This window comes from Seriola dumerili, unplaced genomic scaffold (assembly GCF_002260705.1).
Source record: "Seriola dumerili isolate Sdu_G_001 unplaced genomic scaffold, Sdu_1.0 BDQW01000134.1, whole genome shotgun sequence".
Lineage (NCBI taxonomy): Eukaryota > Metazoa > Chordata > Actinopteri > Carangiformes > Carangidae > Seriola > Seriola dumerili.
Genome location: NW_019174389.1, coordinates 364,467 through 392,293, shown reverse-complemented (window position 1 = coordinate 392,293; position 27,827 = coordinate 364,467). Strand labels below are relative to the sequence as shown.

Here is a 27,827-nt window from a genome sequence, read left to right as displayed (position 1 = left end):
AGAAAGAGTGGGCTCGTCATTTATATCTCTGCAGTCCGCAAGATCAGTTGTAGATCCTAAACCAGCTTCCCACATCCTTTTAGTTTCATTTGTATTATCCACCTTGGAATTGAATAACTCATTATAAAAATATTTAACTATCTGTCTATAAAGCTCTGACTCTGTAAAAACTTAAAAGGTGTACTATGACAGGTACATACTGTAGAACTGAGCTTGAAAAATTGCTTCATTTTCCTTTAAATTTTACCTGCAGGCGTTTTGGTGTGATGGCTTATATTCTCCACTAGATGGCCCACTTCAGCAGTTTGTTTAAATATGATGTTCGGTTTACACTCCAGACGGTAGGGGGCGAGACTTGCTTATGGTAACCAGGGGCTCGATGCTGCAGAAGAAGACAAGCTAGCGTCTGTCCACATTCTGCGGCTTTTTCGGTTCAGTCTCTCGGTCGCGGGGAAAGAGACCGACACATTTTTTTTTCTTTTAACAGGAGGTGGAGTTCGCTGTGCTTCAACTCCGGGGAACCAGGCATCTGCTGCAATGTTAACACAGAGCTGAAACTACACATCTGCTGCCTCTGATACATGACAGGTTAACTTTATTTTCTTGTTATTCATCATTATATTAATGATATTGCCATCTAGCCTAGCTAAAACTACAATTGCTCTTTTATTAACGTTCCTTGTCTGAGTTGCGTTTAGCTAAACCTCAACTGTGGCTAACGTGCGTCTGTAGAAAATTCAAGTCGACACCGACAAAAACTAACTGAAAAAACACGAAGGGGTTAATGTGAATGCTTTCTTAGAAGAGCTTTTTAATGTTACTCCCCCTTTGTTTGGATATTTTACTTCATTTCCTAGTTAGCCGAGGTGGTTAGCTAGCTAGCCAGGGCTTGTCAGACATCCAACCACAAGCAGACGCAGATAAACAGGCTGATGTTACTTTTCATAATCTTGTTATGTTTCTCCCTGAGGTGACATGTGTTTGCCACCTGGAACCCCAAAGCACAGCACAGCTTAATTGATAAAGTCAGGTTTAAAGGATTCCTAAGCTAAAGCCAGGTATTAGCAAGCTAACGACTGGACATTGATTCATTCAGGAAGAAGAAGCACCCTTGAGAAGTAATAGCATGTGTCTGCGGTTGCTGCAGGGGATCTTTATGTAACTAACCGTATTTCTTGATGTGCCCTTCTCCTTGCTAAGATGTCTAATGTTAAGAGAAAAAGCAGCTACATTTTGTTTAATAATGAGCGATGTTTAATGGATTAACCAAGATAGAAACACTAAATTTGTTATTGTAAAATTATCAAAATTTCAAGGTTCTCTGCTCTCCTCTTTCCAGCATACACCAGTCATGGAGTTCAACAAATTTGTGACCTTGTGGATATTTTGCTTATGCCTCGTTGGAGAAAGTTGGACCGACAAAACAAGTTCACCCACATCAGATAGTCAGATTGTTGAAAACGAGGTGTCAGGTGAGTACATCGGCCATGGCGTCAATTTTTTGCAACATTTTTTTTTTAAGTTTATTTTTGTCCACCTGTCAAACTGACACGCTATAGATTTGCAGAGTAGAGTATTACTGTTGGTGCCACATCTTTGTGATTGTGCAGGCACTAAATGTAGCCATGCTGAGAATAGTCGGGCTGGCATTCAACATTAAGCCCTGTCCTCCAACTTAGATCAAGCCACCTACTCCATCAGAAGAAAATTGATCTAATGGTTAGTGGAGCACATGAGCAGGGTTGAAGTAGTTTCTGAATCTGAGTAATAGTTAAAATATTAAACAATTTTCAATAAATCCAATAAAAATTGGGATTAGTGCATTGGTAGTATTTTTTTTTTGGCTGATTATTTGGCTGTACGACACATAACATAAATTGTTATTCTTCATTACATTATAGTTGTGTAAATTTAAAAAAAGATGGCCTAAATCATTTAATTAAGATGCACAGTTCTATTGAGGATGAAATAATAAGGTAATATAGACACTAACATCTTGGATTTGCGCTTATCATATGTGTCACCAAAATTCATAACGACATGACTTAATGTAACCATGTTAAACCTAGTGTAGGTCTCTCATAACAGCATAACCTCTCCACTGCTGCACTACATTACACAGCTAAGTTTTTTTAAAATTAAGGTTTCATTTAAGGCACAAACATGTTCAGTAAGTTTAACAAGATCCTAGTGTACAAATATTTCACTGTGATAATCTCTTGCCTCAATCCATGAAGTGATTTAAGATGAATGATGAATGTAATATCTGTCAAGCATGTCTTAAGCTTTAAACTGTGTGTAAACCATATAACTTGAATCTATCTGGGGAAACAGAGAGAGAGTTATGACATACTATGACTAAGATTTACATTTTGAAAAATTTAACTTCACGTTAATCACTATACTGTTAGCAACAACTGGGCAAAGACCCAGTACTGTGAACTTTCTCATTGTGATCTATTGTTGGTACTGCTGACCAGTGTGGTTAAACAGGAACTCCTGAGACATTGTCCAAGTTGCTCATACAGATTTTGCACTTGAAGCAATTTTACTAAAGCATGATGCAATAGTCCCAGGAAGCCACCGCGCGGTGAAGAATTTAATAGTGACAATGATTTACAAAGCTTCACTGGAATTTTGAATGGCAGTAGGACTCCTAGTAACTCCTGCAGTTATGAAGTGGCAATGTTGAGGAGTGTGTTCATCTTCTACATCCATGCACACAGAATGACTTACGTAACTTTCGCTCTTAAATAAGGCAGGTTGACTGGTATGTAAATATCTTATCTTGTGTCTCCGGAGGTTTGCAAGCCAAATGAGAAAGAGGGCCAGGCTGAGTGTATGAGAGTGTTGCAGTTGGTAGGCTTTCACAAGGGTAACTGTCATTCTTTGTTTAACATGGTGAATGTGAACGATTGAGTGTGTGACAGACTAATTACCTTTTTGGTATGTGGCATTGCAGGTTCTCTGAAGCTGGAGTGCTTGCGTAGTATTGCTGAAAAATTAACTTTTTACTATGCGGAAGTTCAGGTTGTGCATTCTTCCTAGTTCTGGTTTAGTGGTTTTGTGTAGAGGAATACAAGTTACAAAACCATTCATTGAGCCACAGGACACAGTAACCGTTGCAGAGATTAATTTGAGACATGTTTTACTTTCTGCTTTATCTCTCTAATGACTAAGCCAACCTGTCATAACATGGGAATAAAAAAAAGCATGGATTGAAATGACAAGTTGATCAGTGGGAGGGGGAATTACGCTGTAAATGCTAGCACAATACAAACCATACGCTTGAAACTGATTATACTCTATTGTGTGGGTGACTGTAATTAATGGAGAAGCAGTATCAGTTGAGATATATGGACCTGAGCTCGGCCATTTATGAAAGGGAAAGAGAGTTTGATTTTGCCTACTTCTGCACTGTATTGTTGTGAGTATGATGCAGGCAACATGAAAAGCAAGGTGTGCTGTGTTTAACCACAAAGTATTCATCTATTAGCAAACCAGGATAAAGTAGAAACAAGCATTTTATACAGTAAAACCTTGGTGTTGTGATCAAAAAAGTTCTCATTGTTAGTAAAAACCAAGCTTACATCCGGTTAGGAAGTGCACAGTAACCTCTCATGTTGCAGAGCAAAGCCAGCCTCCACCTTAACTGTTGCCTTCACCTTCTCCTTTTGTGGGTATAATGCAATGAAATACATAATAAAGCATACTGTGTTTGACATATACCTCTTATATAACTTTATGTAACCAGGAAAAGGTCGCTATAGTAGCAGCACGTGGAACACAGATGTTGTATAAGACAGACTTAAAATTAATTGAATAAAATATGTGCTTCTGAAGGATTCAGGGACACTATTCTTATGAATTCAGCTCAGCCACACTGCTTGAATTAAACAGTTAAACCTACTGTCATAAGAGGTAGCCTACCATGCCCTTTCACACAGCTCATGCCAGTTTCTGCAATACATGCCAAACAAGGTTTCCTCTTAGTGGGAGTGGTGACATTATCTCTGATCTATGGCTGAGGATTTGTAATCTCTCAGGAAGGAGAGGGAACACAGAGCAGACAGGGTGCACTAGATAACATACAGGCTGCTTAATTACATCATTATTTATTGTAGAAACATAAACATCTGATTTATCTGCAATTAATTGGAGTCATACACGCTGGTATTCTTACATGTTACTGTGTCCTGACTGTAAAAATACTGAATATAGATAAATGCAAACAATATTTATAATAACAAAGTCAGGTTTTCTGACATTAAACAAAACGGTGAAATCCAAATTGACGATAGATTAAAAAAAATTTAGGACCATGATTATTAAAAAACAATTCACCTTGGAACATGGCCTGTTTTTGTCTACACAGTAGGTCTGGCAGTCATGGTATCTGGCTTCTTGGTACCATCCCCACATTGAGTGAAAGGCCCCATATAAACAATGCTTTGTTTGCAGCCAAGGAATTTTCAGTTCAGCTATCTTAGCAACATAGAGGCAGAGTGAGGGAAATCCAACAGGCAACTTTGCATCCTGACTTCTGCATATCAATTGTAGCATTGAGGTGACATGAGTGCTTGAATAACTTGATCACATCAGTGCTTGTGTGTGTGTGTGTGTGTGTGTGTGTGTGTGTGTGTGTGTGTGTGTGTGTGTGTGTGAATTGCATGTTTGATGTTGAAATTCAAAAATAGAAACTATAAACTTCCTGTACCATGACTCAGATTCCCTTCAAACATCATATTAACAGTATTTTTTTTAAGACGTGCAAGTTTGGTTTGAGGGAATGCGATACAGAAATAAACTCCAGAAAGTGTTTTCAGGGTGACTGAAATTAAACCAAAATTATATATAAAGGAATTTTGAGTAGTTATGAATAATTGCATATTCTCAGCCTGGTATACTTTTTAAATTCAATGTTGGAAAAAAAATAGAAGCTGTTGCTGAAGTGGTAAGAGTATTTTGTGATTAGACATTTTTGCAGCAGAGCATTATTTGATTTAACTGTTTCCCAAATTGGAAGGCAAACATATAAACTTTTATCACACACCAATTAATGTGAATAGTTCTGATAATTCTGTGTTGACCCATGAGTTTCAAATTTGCCTTAACACCTTCTTGGTATGACTGTTTCTCCACCAGATTTTTGTCGCATCGATGAGCCACTGTGCAATGATGAGAATGCCCGTCTCAGCTTCGAGGCTATCGGTAGTATCCACAATCAGATGGATGATGACGCAAATGGCAATGTAGACGTGGTAGAGACAGACGGCGTAAGTACCAGCCTAAAAAATCAGCAACAACAACTGATGCTCTATTGAAAGAGATATTTTGAATCATACAATTACAGATGTGGTTTTCATTCAGTCTGAAGAGGTAGTAGTATCATTATTGTAATCCTCTGTCATCTGACTTGTCATAGGATTTTCTGCTAAGATGGTCAGTTAATCATAGCCCTGTAGTGTCTCAACTTTACTCAGACTATGGGGTTTGTATTTTTTAAATGTGTGAAAATTGTGTTTGCTGCTTCTCCTTTCAATGCAGTGAAGTATAATGAAAGCCCAGTATAACCCGTTACCGCTTATGTTTATTGTTCATTGCTGTTGTATAATGTGTAACAGACGTGTGGTCTGTTGCTTCTCAGACATCACTAGTGCCCGAAAGACACTGCCTGTAGTTCATTGAGTTTACATCCAGAGCTCTAGTCCAAACTACAGGTTGTGGCCTTGAGGAGGCCTTCTCTGGAGGCTCATTTCAATTTGGTTCAGTCTGAGGCATGTGGTTCACGCCAGACCAAAGCAAGCAACGTCATCACTGCAGCCGTCTCTGCTTTTAGAAGAGGCACTTGGCATGCAAATACCCCTAAGGCAAAGAATCAAGTGCAGCACAGTGAGCACATATATCTGTAGTGGCTTTGAGTCGAGAAATAGAGAACTCAAAACGATTAAGAGCACTTCAAGACGTTAGCCCTGCTTTCTGTTATCATACAGTGATTAAATAAAGACGATGGTTGATTTCTTTATAACCAAGATCAAAGTCTCCATCTGGCTTTTAAGAATAATCTTTGGGCCTTGACAACATTATACAGGTCCTGCTAATTTTTCCAGTGAATATATTTTCAGGAGTGTGATATTTCACCTGCAGTACAGACCATCTCTCTACCCTGTAGTGAAATCCTCCCACACACATCTATCAAGAAAGAAAAGCATCATGACTTATTACTGTCTTCCACCCATGTTGCATGAGATGACTTTTGTGGGTGTGAAAGATGTTGTGTAGGGTTTGTGTTTAAAAACACAGTGACTGAGTTAGCCTACGATGTAGTGGGCAATGAGTGGTGTGGCTCCTTTGGCAAGTAGTTGATTACTACCACTTCGATGGGGGCGAGAATGGAATCCAGAGGGCCATAAATTTTTGTACGCTGTTCCATTTACTATGCGTCATGGTGTCTTGTGTACAATATGCAGACTTCTCATTTTCAAATGGAGATACCAAATGTCATCCAGAGACTTTTATATTGTTTTGATAACCCTTAACAATTAAGAAAATTGTAATATTTTAATCGTGTAAATTTCATAAAATTGGTCATTCAACCAGACTGCCATCAAAGATTTAATTAAGGTGATGCTTGATGGCTGTGTTTTTGCAATAGTGTATCAGAATACTCTTATGAAAAACTTCTACAGTGCTCAGGATCACAAAACCTATCCCATTTGAGTTTTTTCAGCTCTGTTGGTTTTTAATAACGTCACAGTCTGGCCTCCAGTTAATGGTGATCAGCACACGTGTTGTACTGTAGAATAACTATTAACACGAACTTCCGTGCTGTTTCAGACCATTAAATAGTGAATGGAAAATGTTAGTAATTTTCAGGTCATGTTTGGTTGAGATATTTATAGTGTTTTATGTTCCTTTCACAGTAACTCAAGCAAATACACACATAAGCCACAAGAATTGTAATTTCTTCCTTTTATGGAGGTTGTAAAGCCCACAGTGATGAAACAGGTCATAGTGCTCACAATAAATTCAAACTTGTCAACAGAAAATTTCCAACACTATTTGTAAATGTGGTCTTTGTCCTTCACCTGTTCATACATTTTATTTAGCCAATCCCCACTGAGTCAGGATGTCTGTGTTGTTTAACATGTCAGCAGTTGCTATGATATGACAATGTTTAATCCTTAAATTTGAAGAAAGAAATACAAAAACATTTCACCGATACATTCACATTCTGCATTGCAACATTGGTCAGACCAAGCTAACAAGATTTCTGTATGCTGAGATTGTCAGTAAGAGAAGTACAAATGCAGTTTTCTAAGAAATTATTATTTAATAAACCCTGTAAATATTATTGCAACTTTTGTCAGTTAACACTTGTAAATAGATTTTTTAACCACTACAAACGTCCTTGTCATCCTGCAGTTCCTCAGAGAAGATCTAAACTACCATGACCCCAAGGCCAAACATAACAGCTTCCATGGGGATGACCAGTTCATCAGTGTGGAGGACTTGTGGAATGCATGGAAGAGCTCTGAAGGTACTGCTTTTAAGCCTTGTTTTTTTTTTTCCCTGAAGGCCAGCAGTGACTACACAGACAAACAGGCCTTTCTTTCAGAGCTTCTCTATAGAATTATAGACCGTGAAACTTGTTTTGCGCACTATATTCTGAATTGATACGCTCTCTCAAGACTGTTTGAAACTGGACAGATGATTGTTTTTTTTGTAATTTTTATGAAAGACTCCTTGGAACTATGATTGCCAGCTCCAAAGAACTGCACTATTTCAGATAGCCAGTAAATCAGAGTTACGTATTTCCCTGTGACTGACATTGTGAGTCAGACATTAACCCTACTTGACTTTCTCACTCGCCCAACAAAGGAGCAAGGCAGTTGATCAGATGCCATGTCAAATAAAGTGCCATCTACTTATCAGTATCAGCCAGTGGCAGAGCAGACATGATTGAACCTGTCAGCACAATATTTGCATACAAACTCTCACCTCCTTCTGCCTATCTGTTTGGCTGGGCTATCATGTATGCCTTGAGAGCTGTGCTGTATCTAGCACTCATGTTTTTTCACACTCTTTGCTCTGGTTGCCTTTCTCCCCCCTTTATTTTTTCTTGCTCGTAGTACTGACTTACTCTGCATTGCAGTTTCTTGACAAGGCTCTAGAGGGTTTGAGCCAGGAAACTGGATTTTTGTTCAAGAGAGCAACACATTAACACAGACAACCCACACTGTTGACTCTCTGCCAGTAGCTGGGGAGTGGATTTTCCTTCCCCAGTTAATACTATGGGCAAGCCAATGTTTGCTAATCCATAGGATACCTCATAGGTCATTCAGGATACAGGATACATGGTCATTTAGTATGTCTGATGATATGGCAGGCATAAACTCAGTGTGCTTCAAAATAAAAGCAGGGATACATCATATATGACAAAATATAAAATATCATATAAGATAAGAAAATATTACATACAAAAAAACATACAGAATAGGAACGTTTATAATTTATTAATTTATTATTATTATCATTATTCTAAAAGGGAGATAATAACAATAATTACACTGACTCACACCACACACTTAAACCTAACTAAAAGTTTGCGAAAACAGATATGTTTTTAATTTACTTTTAAAAGAAGACACTGTTGTAGCAGACCATAGTTCATATGGTAAAGAATTCCAGATAGTAGGACCATAATGACTGAAAGCCCCATGAGCTGATTTAGAGTTGATTCTTGGTACAGTGAGGAGAGCTTTATATGATGATCTAAGGGATCTCTTTGATATGTATTTAGTGAGCATGTCACAAACATAGGAAGGAGCTGAGCCGTTTAAACATTTAAAAACAATGAGAACTATTTTAAAATCAATTCTTTGTTTTACTGGGAGCCAGTGAAGAGATGATAAAAGAGATGATAGTGATACATTGTTGCTGATTTGGCTCATTGAGTTGCTATGAAGTTAGGGCTTACTCTGCTCTAATTCAAAAGTGTTTGCATCCATTTCAGATTAACAGCATAGTTAGAAAGGTGACATTAGAGGGACAGACGGTATTTTGACAAGATGACATACTCTTTCCTACAGTCATCTTATTTAATATTTGGTTGCAAAGTTTTTGTTATCACTTACTGCCTGATGTCTATGACACAGCCATGCCCAGTATTTTCCCTGGTGATGTCTATTTGGCCTGTACTTCAGCCATCCTCAGTTCCTTCTGGTTTCAAGGAATTTTTGCCTTCAGTCAGTTTTTGAAACACATGATCAGCTGGTCTGAGGTCATCTGACCGACTGCTTGGCCCCAAGACAAAACGTCTTGACTGTATTTTGTAATTGCTAAGGATAACTGTTGTCCTAAAAAAGTTACAGGTCTACAAGAACGATGTTCACTGAAAATAAACATGAACACCTTCAAACCATTAAAGATTTAAGTCAGCTTTTGAGCCCCACATTCATTATTTCATTTCAAAGCTAATTTGTGGGAAGAGAGCAAAACAATGAAAAACCTATTGATAATTCTTTCTCACTGCACTGTATGTGACATACTGGAACCATATAACCTTATCAGTATTGAATCCTACAAGGATTAGATGAATGGGAATCAATGAGCACTGTGACTGTATATTTTGTTTTTCCTTTTTCCCCTCAGTGTATAATTGGACAGTGGATGAGGTGGTGGAGTGGCTCATCACCTATGTGGAGCTGCCACAATATGTGGACGCATTTCGCAAGATGAATTTTAATGGAAGTGCCATGCCAAGGTTAGTGATATCATGATCTGTGTCAACTTTTTTTAACTGTCCTAGATTTATGAAAAACGTGCATCTTCAGCTTGACAACAGTTTTACTTTAGATGGAACTGGTAAGACTTACAAATAAAAATTGAATACTTCAATGACAGTGATAAGAGTTGAGCCTCAAAGTTTACTCATTACAACAATGATGTGCAATGTGGGAATGGTGCTAACACAAATAATTGACTTAATGCAGCTTTTTAGTTCTAGCAATTAAAAACCATTTAGATTGCCCTCTTTAGTCGTCATGACATCCCCTTCTCTGATCAGTCAGTGTCAGTTTTATTAGATTGGTTGTAGTTTCTGTCTTTTTTGTTTGGCTTCAATTAAAATAATCCAGTGTGTACATTTGTCAAAATAGTAGAATTTGTTCACTATCTACTACTATTAATGTATCTAATAATGTTTTTATGTCTGATTAGTTGGTTTTTTGAAAATTATTTTAAGTGGTTACATTACACATGGCTCAAAATGCATTACATGCTTTGCTTCCCTTTGCTTCCCTGTTCTTATAAAAGGACTGTCTGTTTTCTCTCAGGCTTGCTGTGAAGAACACCACTCTGACACTCTCTATTCTGAAGATTTTGGATCGCAGCCATGTGCAAAAGTTGCAGCTCAAATCTTTGGACACTGTGCTGTTTGGAGCACCCCTGAGTAAGTGACGTTATTCTTTTTTTTAATTCCTATTGAATTCAAATGAATACACTCATTCATACAAGATCAGTGATTTGTTCCCGATACTTCAAATCCCTGAGCACAGATAAGAAAACTGGTACAGTTTCATTACCACTATTTTTTATTATGGTACAGATCTAAATGCAGAGGATAGATTTTTAAAACAAAACAAATTTTGAGGATTTTGCTGCCTGGGCAGAGTTATGTGCGTCCAAATTGCTTTGTAGTTGTTGTTTCAAATAAAAATCATTGCTTACTCTGTAAATATGTTGGAAGTTCAAGGCTTGCTGAAATGTCTTCACCGTAGCGGTTATCAGAGTGGCATAAAACATCTTCCAAATGACTAACTCAACACCTCACCTTTACTCTCTTGAAATTACTGCAGAAAGTTTGTGTTCAAATAAACAGCCTACCAACATTGCCAATATCCTGACCACTGTTGTCTTCTGCTCTCATTTTTTTATCAGCTCATGGTCCATGTGATATGTTGTGGTTAGGTTTTGTTAGCTTTATTCATTTATTTATTTATTTATTTCACTCACTCGTTTACTCACTGACTTGCTTGTTTATTGAATTTAGTCTGCCTTTTTATACGTAGGGAAGATCCTGTTATCACCTGTATTAGTTTCAAGGATTGTGGAAGTGAACTGAGGGTTAGATCACACTGCTCTGTATTCCAGACCCGCCCCTCTGCGTGCTGAGACAAATAAACACACCACTCATCCTCTGACTCTCATTCTCTGGTATCAATGCTCCTATTCTGTAGCTACAGATTGTTGTCTTTCAGGTTTTTCTTTTTGTTTTTGTTTTGTAACATCACAATGAATGGGATGTGTCTCAGCCATCTTCCCTCTTGGCAGTACTTTGTATTTTTTCATACATTCTTGGTTGACTTTGGGAAGTCATGTTCCCAGAATGAAAAATTCCATTTTCTTTTTTCATGCAAAGCATGTTTGTTGTTAAAAGCTGAGTGATAATGTGACAGCTGTATGGTATCTTGCAACACTCAGCTTAGAAAGTGAGAATTCTGGAATCGGTTTTGGATATAATGTTATGCTACAGAACAGTGATCAGCAACGCGAAAGCTTCCCATCCAGTTCGCAGATTATTAATGAATCCAGAAAATGTGAGGAGGACAAAAAATAAATTAAGCTATATTCAATATATATATATATTTGGAGACAGCATTTTTTTCTTTCTAACAGCGTTTCCCATACATTGATTTGTTTGTGGGGGGCCTGCCACAATATCACAACTGACCACCACCATGTTCTTTTTTTTTTTTTTTTCTTGCTATTTCAAATGGGTAAAATCTTATTGCATTGATTTGGTCACACCGTCCTTGCCTTTCTCTCTCTCTCTCTCTCATATTGAGATACACAGACATTGACGATGGGTCTGTCTGTGAACACCCCCTCCTCTCCATGCACATATAGAATCAAAATATGATCATGTACAGGAGGAAGGATTGTTGTTGGCTTTTCCCCACAGAGAAGACAGCTAGCATATCTGCTAGTCAATATTGACTGCTCGTGACTGGAGTTAAACGTTTTGCTCCCTCAGTCTACATGAATATTGAAAAATATTTCATCCTGTCAAAAGATAGTCTGGAGTACAGGTATTAGCAAAACTGAGACGTAGAAACTGAAAATTCCAACCAATGTGATAAGCTATCAAATTCATTTGTTTCAAATATTTCCAGGTTTAAGCCAGTGCTGCTGTGGCAGCTAAATCAGCAAAAGGCGGTTAGGGGGTTAGGGATAGCTGTAGCTAGTAAAGAGAGGAGAGAGGAGAACCAGCTCGGGTGAAAGCAGCAGGTCAGATTGACAGCAAACACAGTGATAGAGCTGTATATGTTGATTATTTATTTATTAATCACAAAGGACTTGGCAATTTTTAATATTTGCAGTACAGCACCTTATACACGGATCAGCCACAACATTAAAACGAGTTACTTGTTTTAATGTTGTGGCTGATCAGTGTATATAGTGTTATTTAATAATGAATTTAACAAACCATCACTCTTCAGTGAACTTCCTCCTTAGCTGAGGTCTGAAATCATTTTCTTTTTAGGCAAAATACTGTATATAGCTATCATTATGGATTTCCCATGTTTTATTAGGAGTATGTTCACACTGATATTTTTTGAAAGTCCAGCCCCCACAGTGTCTTCTTAGAAAAATAATGGCCCTTAGACAAATGTAATTGATGACCCCTGCTACAGATGTTACACATAATATTAGAGCTAGATCAGTAGAATTTGATTAGTTGATCAATAGAATATTAATCATCAACTCTTTAATAATGGATTCATTGCTTTTGTTATTTTTCAAGCAAAAATACCAAATATTTAATGGCTTCAGCTTCTCCAATGTGAAGGGTCAATGCTTTTCACTGAACTAAATATCTTTGGGTTTTGGACTGTTGGTTGCATAAGAGACATCTGAATGTGTTTCCTTGGGCTATGGTAATTTAATAATAATAATGATAAATTTTATTTGCAATGTTTTAGTGCTAGATCTTCATTTTTGGATTCATTCATCCTTCTCCTACGCACATTTGTCATGAAATATATATCAATAATGAAAATAATGTTTGCAGCTCTACAAAATATAAATGGTGGGCAGAGGCTTCCCTATCCTTGAAGCGCAGTCTTTTTTCTTTTTTCTTTTTTTTTCTTTTTTTTACAGGAGAACAGCAAAGATTCTATGTAATCATTAGTGAAGCAAGAAGAGAAATTTTAATGAACCCTCATAGAAAGCAGGCATTTGCATCAAAAAGAAACTGCACAGGGGAACAGTGTGTAGTGGTCTGTGTCTGACATGTGTCATTGTGAATGTTTTGTTAGAGTCACACCCAAAGGAAGACATTAGCGAGGGCTGTCTGGCTTTGACAGCCTCTCAACGCCAGTGGGTCCCACTAATGGTCAGACTGACTGACTGTATTTAGCAGCAGCATTTTAAGACACATCTCACAATGGGTTGATTTTAATCTAGTGGACAGTTGGGTAATAATTAACCCAAGCACATTTGGGTCCAGTTATTTCCAGTTTTGTTGTTAATTAAATGTCACTTCATCATCTCTTGGTGGTTTTCTTGAAAGGCAGTGAATGTAGTCTTTACTGAGTCAGTGACAAATTTTATAGAGGGCAAAACTGTTTTTGACAGATAGTGTTGAAAGAGCAGTAAATAGAACTGGGACAACAGTTTAACATAAGGATACAATTTTATTAATCTCAGATGATGCTCATTATTTTTTAACCATCTGTTCTCAGCCACAATGCAGATCCTAGACAAATATAGGACGTTTGCATTTCAGTTAAATATTGTGACCCAATTTTAGGTGGTTGTGCTCTCGGTGGTTAAGACGGAATGATCTTCCACTGTAGCTGAAGTGTAATTATTGTGCTATTCTTACTTACCCAGGGGAATAAAGAAGAGACGAGCAGTGGTTTACTGTCCTGTAAATTTTCTGTTTCTTAGTTCTGTTTTTTTTTTTACTGTGACACAAGAGCAGGCACAGCTGGTCCAAGATCTTTGACTCTGATGAACCTGTTTGTTCTGGGCTTTATAAGCATGTCTACGGGAATATACACAGCTCTCCTGACAGATCATTTAGCACAAGTTGGGGACTTGGTGATGTGCTCTTTTACCATACAGAGGGCTTATATAAAGAGAGATGCATGCTCTGGGATAAAATTTAAATTCATGTGCCATGTATGTTTGACATGGCTCTTTGTCAGCAGCAGCCAGTGGTACTGGATGATGTTTATGAAGAACTGATTTTAGGTTTGCATATCATCCTGATGTAAAGAGACACTGGCCTATACTGACTTTTTACCCTAATCTTTTTTCATTTTTGTCTCTCTCCAGGAAGTACAAGTCATGTTTTTGTTATCTCTTTTCCATACACCCCTTTGCAGGTTTTGAAAGAAAAAGCTTGCATCATTATGTGGCTTGCAAGGCTGAAATGCAGGCTTTGTGTCAGTTGCTGCATGGCAATGCTCTCCTGACTCATCAAATAGACTCAGACTTAATTCTTTTAATAATAAGATGGCCTTGGTAAAAATTATCCTCACTTGGGAGGTGGCTTCTTACAAATGGGATAGCTGCTTTCTAGCTGCTGTGACTTTCAATAGCTATGAATTCTTTACAGTGACAGCATGGCAATATACACACACCTAATTCCTAGGTTTTCAGAGAAATAGCAGCTAGGATTTGGTTCATATTTTCTCATTTATACTAATCGTTTTATAGTTGCCATTGTTTGGTTTTCTGTGTATGTTCTTTATTAGCAATGGTTACCAGACTGAAATAGGCTGTGTTAGGCTGTGGCTTTTTGCTCTATGCCCCTCTCACCGCAACCTGAACTTGTGCTACTGACTCTTCTATTTGTGTCACGCTACAACACTTGCAGGCTATGTTCAAGCACAAGTTTCACACCATATCCTCATAAAGCTTTCTCATTGTTAGACGGTATTTTCTCCTTGATATATTTCCTGGCCGAAATACACTTCAGCTTCTGTAGATTTATCTTATAATTTTGATGTTTTACTCTCCTAAAATGTACCTTCTCTTCTTGATTTTTTCTCTTTCTCACAGTGAATAGACATAATCACCTGAAGGACTTCATGCTGGTAGTGTCAATAGTCATAGGCATGGGTGGCTGCTGGTTTGCCTACATACAGAATCGCTACTCTAAGGACCACATGAAGAAGATGATGAAAGACCTGGAGGGCCTGCAGAGAGCTGAGCAGAGTCTGCATGATCTACAACAGAAGTGAGGGTTTTTCCCAACACCCACACAACAAACCATTACACTCTACACATACAGTACTGTGCACACATACCATCAGTTTTGTATTTCCACATTAAACACTGTATTAATTGCTGCATAGCTTTTTTCTATTCACATTGGGACTTCTGAACATCAAACAAATACATTTGTATCCTCAATTTATTTTTAAACTGACTTCAAGCTAACTTTGACTAGCTAATACTTTGTCAGCCTTATAGGAAATATCAGCCAGTGTTTGGCTGCCAGCGCTGCTTACATGTGGTGAACATGCAGAGAGTTACTCCTCACAAATCCCTTGCTCAATTGACTTGTCAGGTAATTAGCCGTGAATTAGCCGTAGCCTTTTTTTTTTTTTTGTAATAAGTTTGATACCTATATGACAGTCTAAACAACAGCCTCACCCGCTAATTGTAAATCCTTTAGAGTGTGAAATAGTGCCCTGTTCTGTTTCTGGAGGTTAAGGTTTTATTTGACAACAGTGTATTTCTTCTGGTGTTAGCAGAAGCAGGCATTGATTAAAAGGACTACAGGAGATTCTGTCAGTCTCAGTTATTTCCCTATGCAAATAAGATGTGTTTGATTGTTAAGAATTTGCGTATAGGGGTTCTCAATCCTATATATATTTCCACAGTCATAACTTTCACAGGATTTCACATACAGAGCCACACTGTTCTAAAACGGGAAGTGAAAGACTGTTGGGTAATGACAGACTAGAAAACTGGATGTTGAGTCATTGGACTGGACTTTAGACAAATTAGTCCAAATGACTTGATTTAAATGAGTTGCATTGAAATTACATTTAACCATTAGATTAGATGAAAACCTTTAAGACACATGACTGGTTCAAGGAAAAGATGTGCTGCTTGAATAGCTGGAATGGTATTTAAGTCAGTGTGAAAACTCTGTACAACTTTGACCTCTGTACAACTCCTTGTCATTTCTAGCTCATAGGGCCATGTTTTAGAAGCATCTTTTGGAAGCTTCAGCATTTGACTTAAGAGCCAACTACAACACAGCAAGCTAACTCCCAGGTATAATGTTTTCAACATTTCCCAAAGAATATGCACTTTAAATTGCATTTCCACACAGACTTTTGAATAGGGAAAAAAAAATTACAAAAGGACAAATGCACTTTGGGTAGGTGGATAATCTATTACAGCTTTTCTAATCTGTTGGGATAAATGCAGCAAGCTTTGCTTTGAGCAGTCATGATCAAAGCCATTGATATGGATATGGCATGAGTGCTTTTCCATTCATTAGATGTTTTTTTTTTTTTTTTTTTTTTAACTAAACAATAGCAGGCAGACTCTAACAAATGACTAATAGTTGAGTGCAGAGACTGAGTTGGCTGGCTACCAGACATCACCATAAAATCACAGGACAGGGTGGTTATCTCTCCTGCTGTGAGGCTGCAGATGTGCATGATCACTGCATGTAGTTAGGCTTCTTAAATTAATAATATACAGTGTTGTCCAAAAGTCTGAGATACTGAGCACCGGCTGCAGTAATACAGACTCTGTATCATACTGTGGTAGTGAAGAGAGGTCTTAGTGCTCAGTTTAGCAGCCCGTCCTCCCAGCCCTCACCTGTGATAATACAGTAATCTTTGGGAGGTGATTGAAGGGATAAATTGCAGATACAAAGAATCAAGATGAGACCTCTTCAGTTGCTAGTGTTTACTGTTGACTGGCTCAGACAACACTGGAGGGATTACATCTGAGAGCATTTGGTGATCCTGGTGATCCTGAGGAGTGGTTGGAGCAGGTTCAAAAAATGTTTGTGCTGTTCCACTTGTGTTTTTGCCACCTTGACCCTGACCTGGAAAACTCTTGAAAAAAGACATATGAGTGACTGTATCATGATTAAGGGTTTGAATCAACACTAATCTTTTGAATATTTGCGCTATAATTGATGTCCCAAAAATGGGTTAATGGTTGACCTCTGTGAACCTTGCAGTTTAGCCATTATTAAACAAAGCTTTGGGATAATCCTTTGACAAAATGCTTGTGGTGTGTGTCTGCGGTGCAGCCACCTCTCTGGTCTGACATGCAATACTGGTATGCAATACACTCACACCTGGTGTATTCTGGCTTCAGGCCACTGCAGCTTTAATGATTAAATGTTTTGAAATGAGATGTTTTAAAATAAAGCACCTCAAATAGAGCCAAATGTATATAGATAATTGGCATTATCATATAGAATAAATGAAGGTTATAAGACAATTCTAACTATTTTGGTCCTTTTAATACCTCAAGGAATGCTGGGAATGTGCATTTAAGCATGCACTGTCTCCTTTTATTCCTTTAAAGGATACTCAGCACAGCTTCATCTCATACACAGGACAGTTTTTTTTTTTTTTTTTTTTTAGCTTTTGAAAGGATAAGGCATTACCTAGGTTCACGAATGGTGCAGATGAAATGAGATGTTATGTTTTACTGTTGATGTTTTTCATGTGTAATTTTAAGTAATTTCTGATTAAAACAGGTTTTGGGACAGAGCAATGTAATTACAATCTGTGAAGTTGTAGCTTTTCTATGATTGAACAGAACCATAAGAGGATTCTTGTCATATATATTTTGGTATTATTGATTGGAGTTTTTTATGTACATCTGTTGGTTTATCATAAAGTTACCACCAAGTGTACTTAAACTAGAAAATGGTTAGAAGTTTTTTTTTTTTTTTTTTAAGAAAAGAAAATAAATATTTTGTAAAATGACAGTTGGTGGTCACTGTGAGCATGTTGTAGCATCATGTTGGTCATTGGAAATACCTAATCTTGATAACCTGTCCATTAGTTTTTCATATTTGAACAGTTTAGTTTAGAGTTTAATTTGACCAGAGGTTGAGCGTAAAGGAAAGCAGAAAATGGAAAGTGTTTAACCTCTGGGGATGTCATGTTTTGTTAGATTCAAAACCAGGGGCAGGAGCAGCAACAGGCGTTGCCACATGTCTGCATGTCATTCCTGGCTGGATTTTTGGGGAAACTAAACAGGGGTAGACAATCTGTTGTAGGCATCAAAACTTTCAGACTTTTTATTGCCCTCATGAGTTGCTCTTTGTGTCATCTGACTGTTTAGCAAACAAGTTTTCGAAACATGAGGCAGCATGGTCTAGCGAACGGTAAACAAGAGTGAAAAGACTTTGGTTTTTTGCTGGGATATGCCTGTTGAAATCAGTCCAAAAGAGCCATTGACTGGTCCAGTGAGGTCAAACCCTATCCCTCTGATATACTGCCAGGTCAGTGTTGCCTCTGTGGCTTTATACTATGATCAGTTGTGGAAATACACCTGCCCCTGCCAACCAGAGATAATAAATCTTAAAGGTTAACAAGTGTAGCTATTGTGAATTATACTCTTCAGGTACCCAAACAGTACATACCATAGCTGCTTGTAATACCTTATTAGTTGTATCAGTGAGTGCTGTGTTACTTCACATACAGTACCTGGACCAGTGCAGACATTGCATTATATTTCATATCGGAAGTTATGGCTATTGGTTCAGCGTTACAGTATAATTTATCTGCAGCAATGTAATACTGCTGTGCAGCCACATTTAAATCTAATCTGTGCTCGATAAGAGCTCAGTGAAAGGACAAACAAACCAAATGTTTTGGGCCTGTTTCTCATAAAGTAGAATATGTCCCATAAAGCAATATAATCTGAAATGCCTATTCATTATACTGAGGAAATGTAGTAGCTGGTGTAGTCATAATCAAAAGGCAATGTTGAGCAGAAATCAGTAAAGCCAGCCTAAAGATCTGCAGCCAAAAGCAGATGGTGATTCTCAGACATTTGGTGTTAAGCATTAAACTTTTCTAAATCTGATTTCCTTGTATGTGTTGCAGCCTGGACAGCCAAGTACTGCGGCTGTGGGAGATATACTATGTTATGTTGTATTGTAGGTCAGTGTGACTTGCAAGAAGAGACTCGTATCTCTTACAGCACTTGTTTTAGGAGGTGAGAGAGAGAGGTATGTCCTCTGTCTGTTGCTGTGCCTTTCTTCTTGATCCCTGCAGCCAGCTGCTCTCTTTCCATACCTTCAAGCGGATCCTTTGGTGGTGTCAAGTAGCCTGGCCCAACCATGGCTTCTCTGTTGGGAGACAGTGGGTGGAGGCTTTGACTAGAGCTGGATTTCCTGGGTGCCTTTTACAACACTGTTTGACCCTGTCTCTGTCTCATTGGTGGGAGATGGTGTTAAGCATGACTGCTTAACATGTCAGCTCGAGTGCTAATTCACCCACATTTGGACTGGGTGTGGTGTGTGCAGAAAGACATCCTGAAAAAGGACTGGTGACAAGGACAACAATGCTGCATATGAAAGGCATTTATAAATATGTTTGCTTTCCACACAAAATTTATGTTATTTTGGGAAATAAGATAAATACAAATGTCATCATATGTTTGTATAAAATGTGTGTGTTATTGTTTACCTTCTACAAAATCTGCATAGACACTGTGTCTGCGTCCTGTGAGCTCTGCAATGCAGGTCAGTCAAAACAGCCTTTGGTGTCTTCTCTCTGGACATTGTAGCTCTGCCAGTGCTTTTGAATCTTAGCTAGAGAATGGCAGAGGTCAGGGTCGAAAGCATTAGTAGGACTGCCCACCAGCTACATTTTCCATAGCTAGCTGTTTGGATCAACTTTCATTTCTCTGCCCTTCTGTGCTCCCTCTGCTGTTGTGTTTAGCCTGACAGAAGGAGAGTGCTGCTCCCTAATGACTGAAAGATGGTATTACTTTCTGCCCTTTAATGTTGCAGTCTAAAAAAAAGATTTTTGTTAGTTATTTGTTATGAGCTCCTATGATTGATTATCCAGACTAAGGACCATTTGGGTCGGGTCCATTGTAAGTATTATCACCCAATTGCTTAGTTTTACAGATCAAATGAAAACATTTTTTTTATAAGATCTTTTTACAGATCACGGTACATTAAAATGGTGTGTGTCTAAGCACAAATTATTATGTCATGATCCTCTTATAAAAGTAGACCTGTTTTAGGAGGCTAGTCTAAAAATATCCTACACACAAACCAACACATATCTGGACACTACAGGAGCACTGTACTGTTCTAAAGTTATACAACGACAGCTGTTCCCATTCTTGGCTCTGCTCTCTCTGATGTGAGTTTATTGTGCGCTGCCTAGCAGCTGACCATGACTGGCCATGCTTTCTACATGGTAGCCATTGTTTCCGGTGATGCATGACTGATGCAAGTCCTGCATTCCACACATGGCACTCACATGCTTATACGTCATGACTGTCCACAGAGAATGACACTGACCCCTCCTACTTTACATTTCTTTGTTTGGCCTTATTAAGCAGCCACTGATTTCTTGCTTTGAGGAGAAACTCAAGTTAAAAATAATTGTTTCTCTCTGTTCCCCTCTTTGTCCGCAGGCTGCAGATCGCCCAGGAGGAGCACCGTACGGTAGAGGTGGAGAAGGTTAACCTGGAGCAGAAACTGAGGGATGAGATTAATGCAGCAAAGCAGGAGGCCCAACGACTGAGAGAGCTGCGTGAGGGCACAGAGAATGAACTGAGTCGCCAAAAGTATGCAGAAGAAGAGCTAGAACAGGTACTTGCAAACTGATAAATGTCATTTAAATATGGTGTTTGTAGTTTTTAATTGAAAAAAAATCTTAATTTCAGCACAAAGGAGAAGCATTGAAAGTGAGTGAGCAGTGTTTTATAAACTTCAAAGGTGGAAACTGCACAGTATGTTAAGGTCTATCAGATTCACAGTGGCTATAATATAAATACACCCACTGAAGTCTTTGTCCATTAGGAATTTGGCAGGAACAGAACAGCACAGCCCACACAAGTGAGCAAAACACATGAATATTTGCTTGAAGGACTATCACGGTGATCAAATTCAGACGCTTGTGTCACAGGTGTTTTTTTTGTTTTTTTCACAGTGATAAATTGGAATCATGCAAGGCTTTTAGATTCAGTGTTGTTGCACAACATGTTGGAGTTTCTGTGGCAAGACCCATTCACCACTTAGTTAAATTAGCATATTCACAACTTTTCTTTCATGTAATATTGCTTTTAGCTGCAGAACTTCAGAGATCTTCTCTAATTCTCTGAATTCTGAAAATACTAAAAAAAAATTTGCCATTGCCAAGAATATGTTGGTAGATAATATAAAGTTTATAGTTGTGTTTCTTTTATGTGTTCATTTGTCTCCTAATGTTTGACATTTGTTGCAGGTGCGCATGGCGTTGAAGAAAGCTGAGAAGGAGTTGGAGTCGCGGAGTAGCTGGTCACCACCAGAGTCTCTCCAGAAGTGGCTGCAACTCACTCACGAGGTGGAAGTGCAGTACTACAACATCAAGAAGCAAAATGCTGAACGGCAGCTCCTGGTAGCCAAAGAAGGGGTAAGCCATGTAATTATTGCCTTGATCATAGGACTTCCTATTTAAAATCTATGAATTATGTTCCAAGGCAACTGTTCCACCAAGTCACCAGAGATGTAAGATTTGAGACGAGCTGACTGGAACAAGTTGGCTTTATATTTCAGTTCTTAATTCAATAAAAAATTGAATACATTCTAAATGAAAGTAGCCCAGGGCAGAGTGGGAATAAAAATCGGCTTAGGTCTATTGACTCAGACTGGGCCATTAAAACCCATCTGGCCCGTGTTTCTGTGATTAACTGTGATGATTTTTAGAATAATGCATGAAATAGAAACAACTCACATGAATTGTCTTGATATAAGTTTGTAATGTTGTAGTTATTTACATAAGTCAATTACAGATTCTGTGATGATTTTATTATTATACTTTATTACTTTATTAGTGTTTGTGAAGAAAACACATTTTCATATTACTGTTCACAACAACAGCAACAGCTGCAGTCTCAAAATTGACCAAATAAGTGATCCGACACACTAATGTGTCAAACTGAACAGGTGAGGCAGACATAAGGTACATGAGGCACATACAGTTTGCATTGTATTAAGTTGTATTTCTATTTTTCACTTTCACTCTGATTACAAGTTAGTAGCTATAGAGAGCCTGAGTAGAATTCAAACTGGACAGTACAGCAGTAAATATAGCACCAAACAGATTTAAATTTTTCCAGCTTTACTTCCTTTGCTTCTGTAGATCTGAGCTGATCACACAGACTTTGAGTATTTTAATTGGTGTATTAGAATTTCTTATGAATCCAGGCCAGAAAACTGAGCTATACAACATTATCCTGCTAAATAAAGTCAGACTAGTTTCCTGCTGTCTACTGCCTACTGCTTATGTTGTAAAATTTGACTGGTGTTTGTATTGGACTCACTGGGAGTTGTACTGGGAACTGTGGTCAGTCTTGCTGCTTTTTTGGATTTAACGTCTTTTTTCTGAGCATTTCAGCCATATCTTTACTTTTTTTTTTTTGTTATTTGTGTAAAGCAATACATTAACAGCCCACTGCTGGCCACATCAAAAGATGATAATATGAGCACATAAACAGACAGAGGGTTGCTAGAGCCAAAGGACCAATGTAGTTAGCCAGGGAGGGAGACAGACGTGAGGGAGATGACAGCAACACGGAATCACAGTGTGCCGCACAACCGGCTCAACATGGCTCATCACCACAACACAGTCACTCCAATTTAGCTCCCACCCTTTTCTCTGTCTCTCTCTGATGCTTTATTTGCGTCACATTGACCCACTGGCCCAATTTGTGTAGTTGTCCACCAGGAAACTCTCAAGGACCTCTGAGATTGAAGCAGTCTGATAAAGTAATCAATTATGCTCTTGTGAAAAAGTTATTTTATGTTCTTGAATACTCACTGCACTGTTGTTGTACCTGTGAACAGGTACAACATAGTGTTAACATAGTGTGTGTGTGTGTGTATAATGCTGAAATAAGTGTTTGTCACTTGTTTTCCCAGGCGGAGAAGATAAAGAAAAAGAGGAACACTCTCTTCGGAACTTTCCATGTGGCTCACAGTTCCTCCCTGGATGATGTGGACCACAAAATACTGGCAGCAAAGTCAGTCTCATATTTTTTTTTTTGAAAAATTGTCAAAGCTTAAAAAACAAAACAAAAGTGAAGTGGTCATTTATAGATTGGTTTTCCTCTTCACATATTTCTGTATCTACTTTCTCCTCATCTTTCTTAGACAAGCCCTGGGTGAGGTGACCGCTGCCTTGCGGGAGAGGCTTCACCGCTGGCAGCAGATAGAGATCCTCACAGGTTTTACCATTGTCAACAACCCAGGCCTTCCTTCACTGGCCTCATCCCTCAACCTCGATCCCAGCTTCATGGGTGGCAGAGCTACACCTCAGCACTTCATCATGTCTGACGACATGGACGACTTGGACGAAGATATCATGCCTGGAACTCTGCAATGTAAGAGTTCATCCGAATCTGTCGGCCATTCAGTGGGGAGTAGCAAACGAACCCCTAAACACTCCAAGACCCTGCTGGGGAAATCCAAAAATCAGCCCACATGAGAATTTGGACCTCTTATGGTACAATAACATGAATTTGTCCTTGTGGCCTCCCTGGTGGCGGAGGTAGTGAGCGTCACACATGTCTATGATTGAATGAGTGTTGTTTTACATTTGTATAATGTGTACCATGTAAATTCACATAATTGTCTTGTTCTTGTACACATCATTCCAGTTGAATGCCTTTTGTTAAATGTTCTCATTTTTGATAAAATGTTAAATCGACTCTCAGTCGATTATGGAGACTGAAAACTCCTGTGACTTTCCCTTGGAAATTGAACTGTTAAGAAAAATATACTTCTTAATGAGTACAAGTTTCCGTGCTGACCTATTTGTAGTGGTTGTTTCCCAAAATATGTGCTGCAAACCGTTTGAATCTGCTTTTGGTCAAACAAAGGAAATGTGTTATAAGCAGTCAGTGCCCAATTTAAATGGACTACAACACTCAAAAAATACACATATTTGCTCATCAAATCCTCATGTACAAAAACTGTTTACTTCATTGCAGAAAACGCACATCATTATCTAATCAGGAAAACCAACACAATTCTGATGATCATAATGCTTTGTAGCCATCTTGTTATGGGCTGTAAATTTAACTCATTATTATGGTAAAACCTGACACATATTAGGTTTGGGTTTGACTAACTACAGGTGAAAGTTGTACTGCAAAGTCCCTTTGCAGCTGCAATAGTGAGTAAGTCTTTTTATCAACTTTAATTGCACTACCTGTCTCACTCCCCTCTCTCCCTCCACCACTTTTCTGGCATTTGGCTCCCACTGTTTCTCATTGGCCTAACTACAGATGGCACCCGACTGTTGGAAAGGCGAGCCAGTGAACTGTGGTCCGTCGGTTCCGACTGTCACCCCATGTGGAAATATCCTGGTTGGCCATTTGTTCATGCCCCAGTTCAGTCGTCAGTCTGACTTCCCTACCTCTCCCCTTGACTTAAAGCCACACAAAGCTGTAATACTTTCTAATTGGCAGATACACGCAGCTGGACCCCTGACTTCTCCTCAGTTGCTTGCTTGCCACATTTATTCCCTCCTCTTAATCTTGTCACCACCCAGTGCACCCCTACTTTCTCCCCATAGTGATCGCTTACCTTAATTGTAAATGGACACTACCTTTCATAAAAGAGCTAACTATTGCTTTCTATGTTACCATCTGAGATATGTTGTTTTAATTGATAAAAGAACAAAATATTAAACAATAATTATCTCTTTCAAAAAAGGAAGTGGACTTTTCTTCTGATTCCCTACTCAGTCCCCCATGTCAGACTTTGTTTTATTTTGTGGTTGTTGATAATGTTGTTGTTTTGTGCCCGCAGCTCCCAGTATGATGTCCCTACGCCAACGCCACATTGACCCCCAGCTGGCCATGGGCTCCCAGAGGTTGGTAGAGAGTTGCCTGTTGGCGGGGCAGCAGGGAGAGGGAACCCCATACTCATCCAGGTCTAGGGCTACCCTCAGACAGTCACGCAGCCAGTCGTTTGGGCAGCTTGAGTGTCTTCCTCTGCCTCCTCTTTCCTCAGCTGTGTCTCATCCTTCCATCATCTTCAGCTCCAGCCCAAACCCTCAGTCTTTGTCCTCCTCTTCCTCCTGCTTACCCAGCGCTGTGGGTGGGGGTGTAACCCATCATTCCTCCCATTTATATCACACTTCTTTCCAGCCCATGGACCCCATTCCTGATTTTACCTCGTGCAGCGACAGCTTCGGGTACCCGCCTCTTTCCATTTCTCCACACACATCGCATGTGCGTGATTTTTCTTTTCCACCACCTTCTGTCACTTCAGTTTTTCAACACATCTATCATAGCCTAGGTACATTTTCTTCCTTTTTTTCACATTGAGTTCACTTTTTTTCATGCTTTCTGTAGTTTTTTTTTTTTTCACATTATTGCACCTGATGAGGCATTACAGAATCTATGCATTTACTGTTTTTCAACCTCTCAGTGTTCCTGATGTTCTTTGCCTGCACAACTAACAAGTGTGGAGTTCCAGTGTCCAGGCTGTGCCCAGCGTGTCCATGGCTTTGCAGGCATAGTGTAGATACACCCCAGCATGCAAGGCTTCAACTTAAACTCTTTGGGTCTGTTTTTTCTTGTTTCCTCTAACTTTTGTGTTGTTTTTTTTTCCCCACAGGGACCTAAATCGCTCCGACTCCGACTCGTCCCTGTCCCTCTCTCAAGTTGGTGATCGGCTATCTGCTTACAGCTCCAAAGGCCACCTAATGAAGCCCGCCTCTCTCATGCACGGCCTGTCCTCCCGCACAGAGGATGCTATCTCACTGCATGCTCACACCCCCAACGGAGGCAACCGCATTCATGAGGGCAGTCCTGCCGAGCTCGTCCCTGACAGTCCCATACTCATGAAGAAGGTGTACGGCATGGAGAAGTCGCCCAGCCTGGGAGAGATCAACAGTCTGTCAGAGTCGTCCCGCTCCCTCAGCCCCAACTCCACTGAACCTGACACACCATCACCTACAGGAGGGCAACTTGGGGTCGTGGGGCCAAAGGGCAGCACCCGCATCCCACAGCTGTCCTCCAAGAAGAGCCCTCTGGAGGAGGACAGTGGCTCAACAGGAGAAGACACAGATTCCACTGCCAGCCGCAAGAAACACACCTTCAAGATCTTCAAGAAACAGAAGAAATAAGGGCTACATGAACTACAGGCTTTCAAAGCTTTCTGACTGTGTTCCTCCAGTCTGTTTTTGAAAAAAAGTTTCAAAGTTTTTGGGGTTCATTAATGGTGAAATGATGGCACAATTTGTTGCCGCTGCATCTTTGTGTAGGCACAGCACCTACTGAGAGAAACTGTGGACTGTGGGAGCAAACAGCTTTTGAGTTTTATCTGCTTATTTGGTCAATGTTGAATATGTGGGGAATGGGTAGGTTTGTATATTGGAATGTAAAGTATTATTTATTCTGCAGGAAATTGTGCCAGTCTCAAAGGGAAATGTGTCTCCCAGTTGGTTTTTCTTTCTTGTTCTACAATCTATAACATTTTGCATGTCTTCACTTTTGTTTGACTGATACTCGAATGCTCTTAGTGTTTGCTTGTCGTTAACCTGCTTAAACTACACTTGATGTTTCTTTTATTGCTACCTAACCACCTAGCCTACAAATCCAAAGTGAATGCGCACTCCTTTATTTTGACTGAGTACTTTGTTTCTATTGATGGTTACAAGTTTTTCTGTCTTTCGTTGTCTTCTTCTTGGCAGAGCAAATAACACATTGAGAAGATCCTCAAACAGAAGTGTAGTAGTGAAAGCGGGACTAGTGTATTTGTGACTCAGATTTCACTTTCGGCTGTCAAAAAATGTGCTAAGGACTGTTTGGATTAAAAATGCCGTAGTAATAATTTGCAGCCTCGGATCTAACCCGAGAGCCCCTGAGTGACATCATCTTGTCTACAAATGAGAGTTGGACAAGAGGTAAATCTCCCTAAAAAGTTACAAAAGGACCATTAAATTACAGCATTTTTCTTTTTAGGGTTTTTAATATTTAGGGTTGAGTGCATGTGAGCATGAGTGTGAGAGAGGAATGCTGTGCTGATGTGTCAAGCTTTAAAACAATGCCAAGTTTCACTACTGATTAATCTTTGGGTTTATATGTATCCTCCCTGGACCGGGAGTCAAACAAGTGTTTGACAAGCGGGACAGGAGTCAAACACTTGTTTTTTTTCGCATTAAAATGTCCAGATTGGATGTTGTGTCCTTTTATCATTAGGCAGAAATGTTACCAAAAACTTAATTACCAAAATGTTAAACATAAGTTAAAAAATACCAGACACTGCGTGACAATGGACTCTTTTCTGTCTGTGTAGTGAATTTAAAAATTAGAATACAACTCGGAAAAAGTCTCTCTGAGGTGCTAGCTTTGTACACCTGCAGTATGAAAACCAGGATATTTAACACAAAATACTCAAAGCATATTTTTAGTCATAGCTATTAAAAAAAAAAAAACAGTTAACAGTTATGTCTTGTTTTTTAAGATTATCCTCCTAAAAGATAAATGGCATCCACAAACATGGTGCGACTTTAACTTGGATTTTGGCTCCTGCTCTTCTGTGTCTTATCGTTTTTGTTTTAATAATTATTCAGGTGGACAAC

General features: G+C 39.0%; 1 protein-coding gene across 2 annotated transcripts; it reads left to right on the top strand.

Moving 5' to 3' along the window:
- Positions 1–450: 450 nt before the first annotated feature.
- Positions 451–27,680, top strand: LOC111224405 (stromal interaction molecule 1-like). Of its 2 annotated transcripts, none has more exons than XM_022748875.1 (13): positions 451–588; positions 1,340–1,472; positions 5,146–5,276; positions 7,426–7,540; positions 9,655–9,766; positions 10,338–10,453; positions 15,076–15,253; positions 20,665–20,842; positions 21,477–21,644; positions 23,153–23,253; positions 23,384–23,613; positions 25,046–25,109; positions 25,859–27,680. In XM_022748875.1, the coding sequence occupies exons 2-13, from the start codon at positions 1,352–1,354 to the stop codon at positions 26,367–26,369; spliced, it is 2,025 nt and encodes a 674-aa protein (XP_022604596.1). In that variant the 5' UTR covers positions 451–588; positions 1,340–1,351; the 3' UTR covers positions 26,370–27,680. The 2 variants fall into 2 exon arrangements, with proteins under 2 accessions (XP_022604596.1, XP_022604595.1); XM_022748874.1 differs by having other exon boundaries at positions 25,046–25,433.
- The last annotated feature ends 147 nt before the right edge of the window (positions 27,681–27,827 follow it).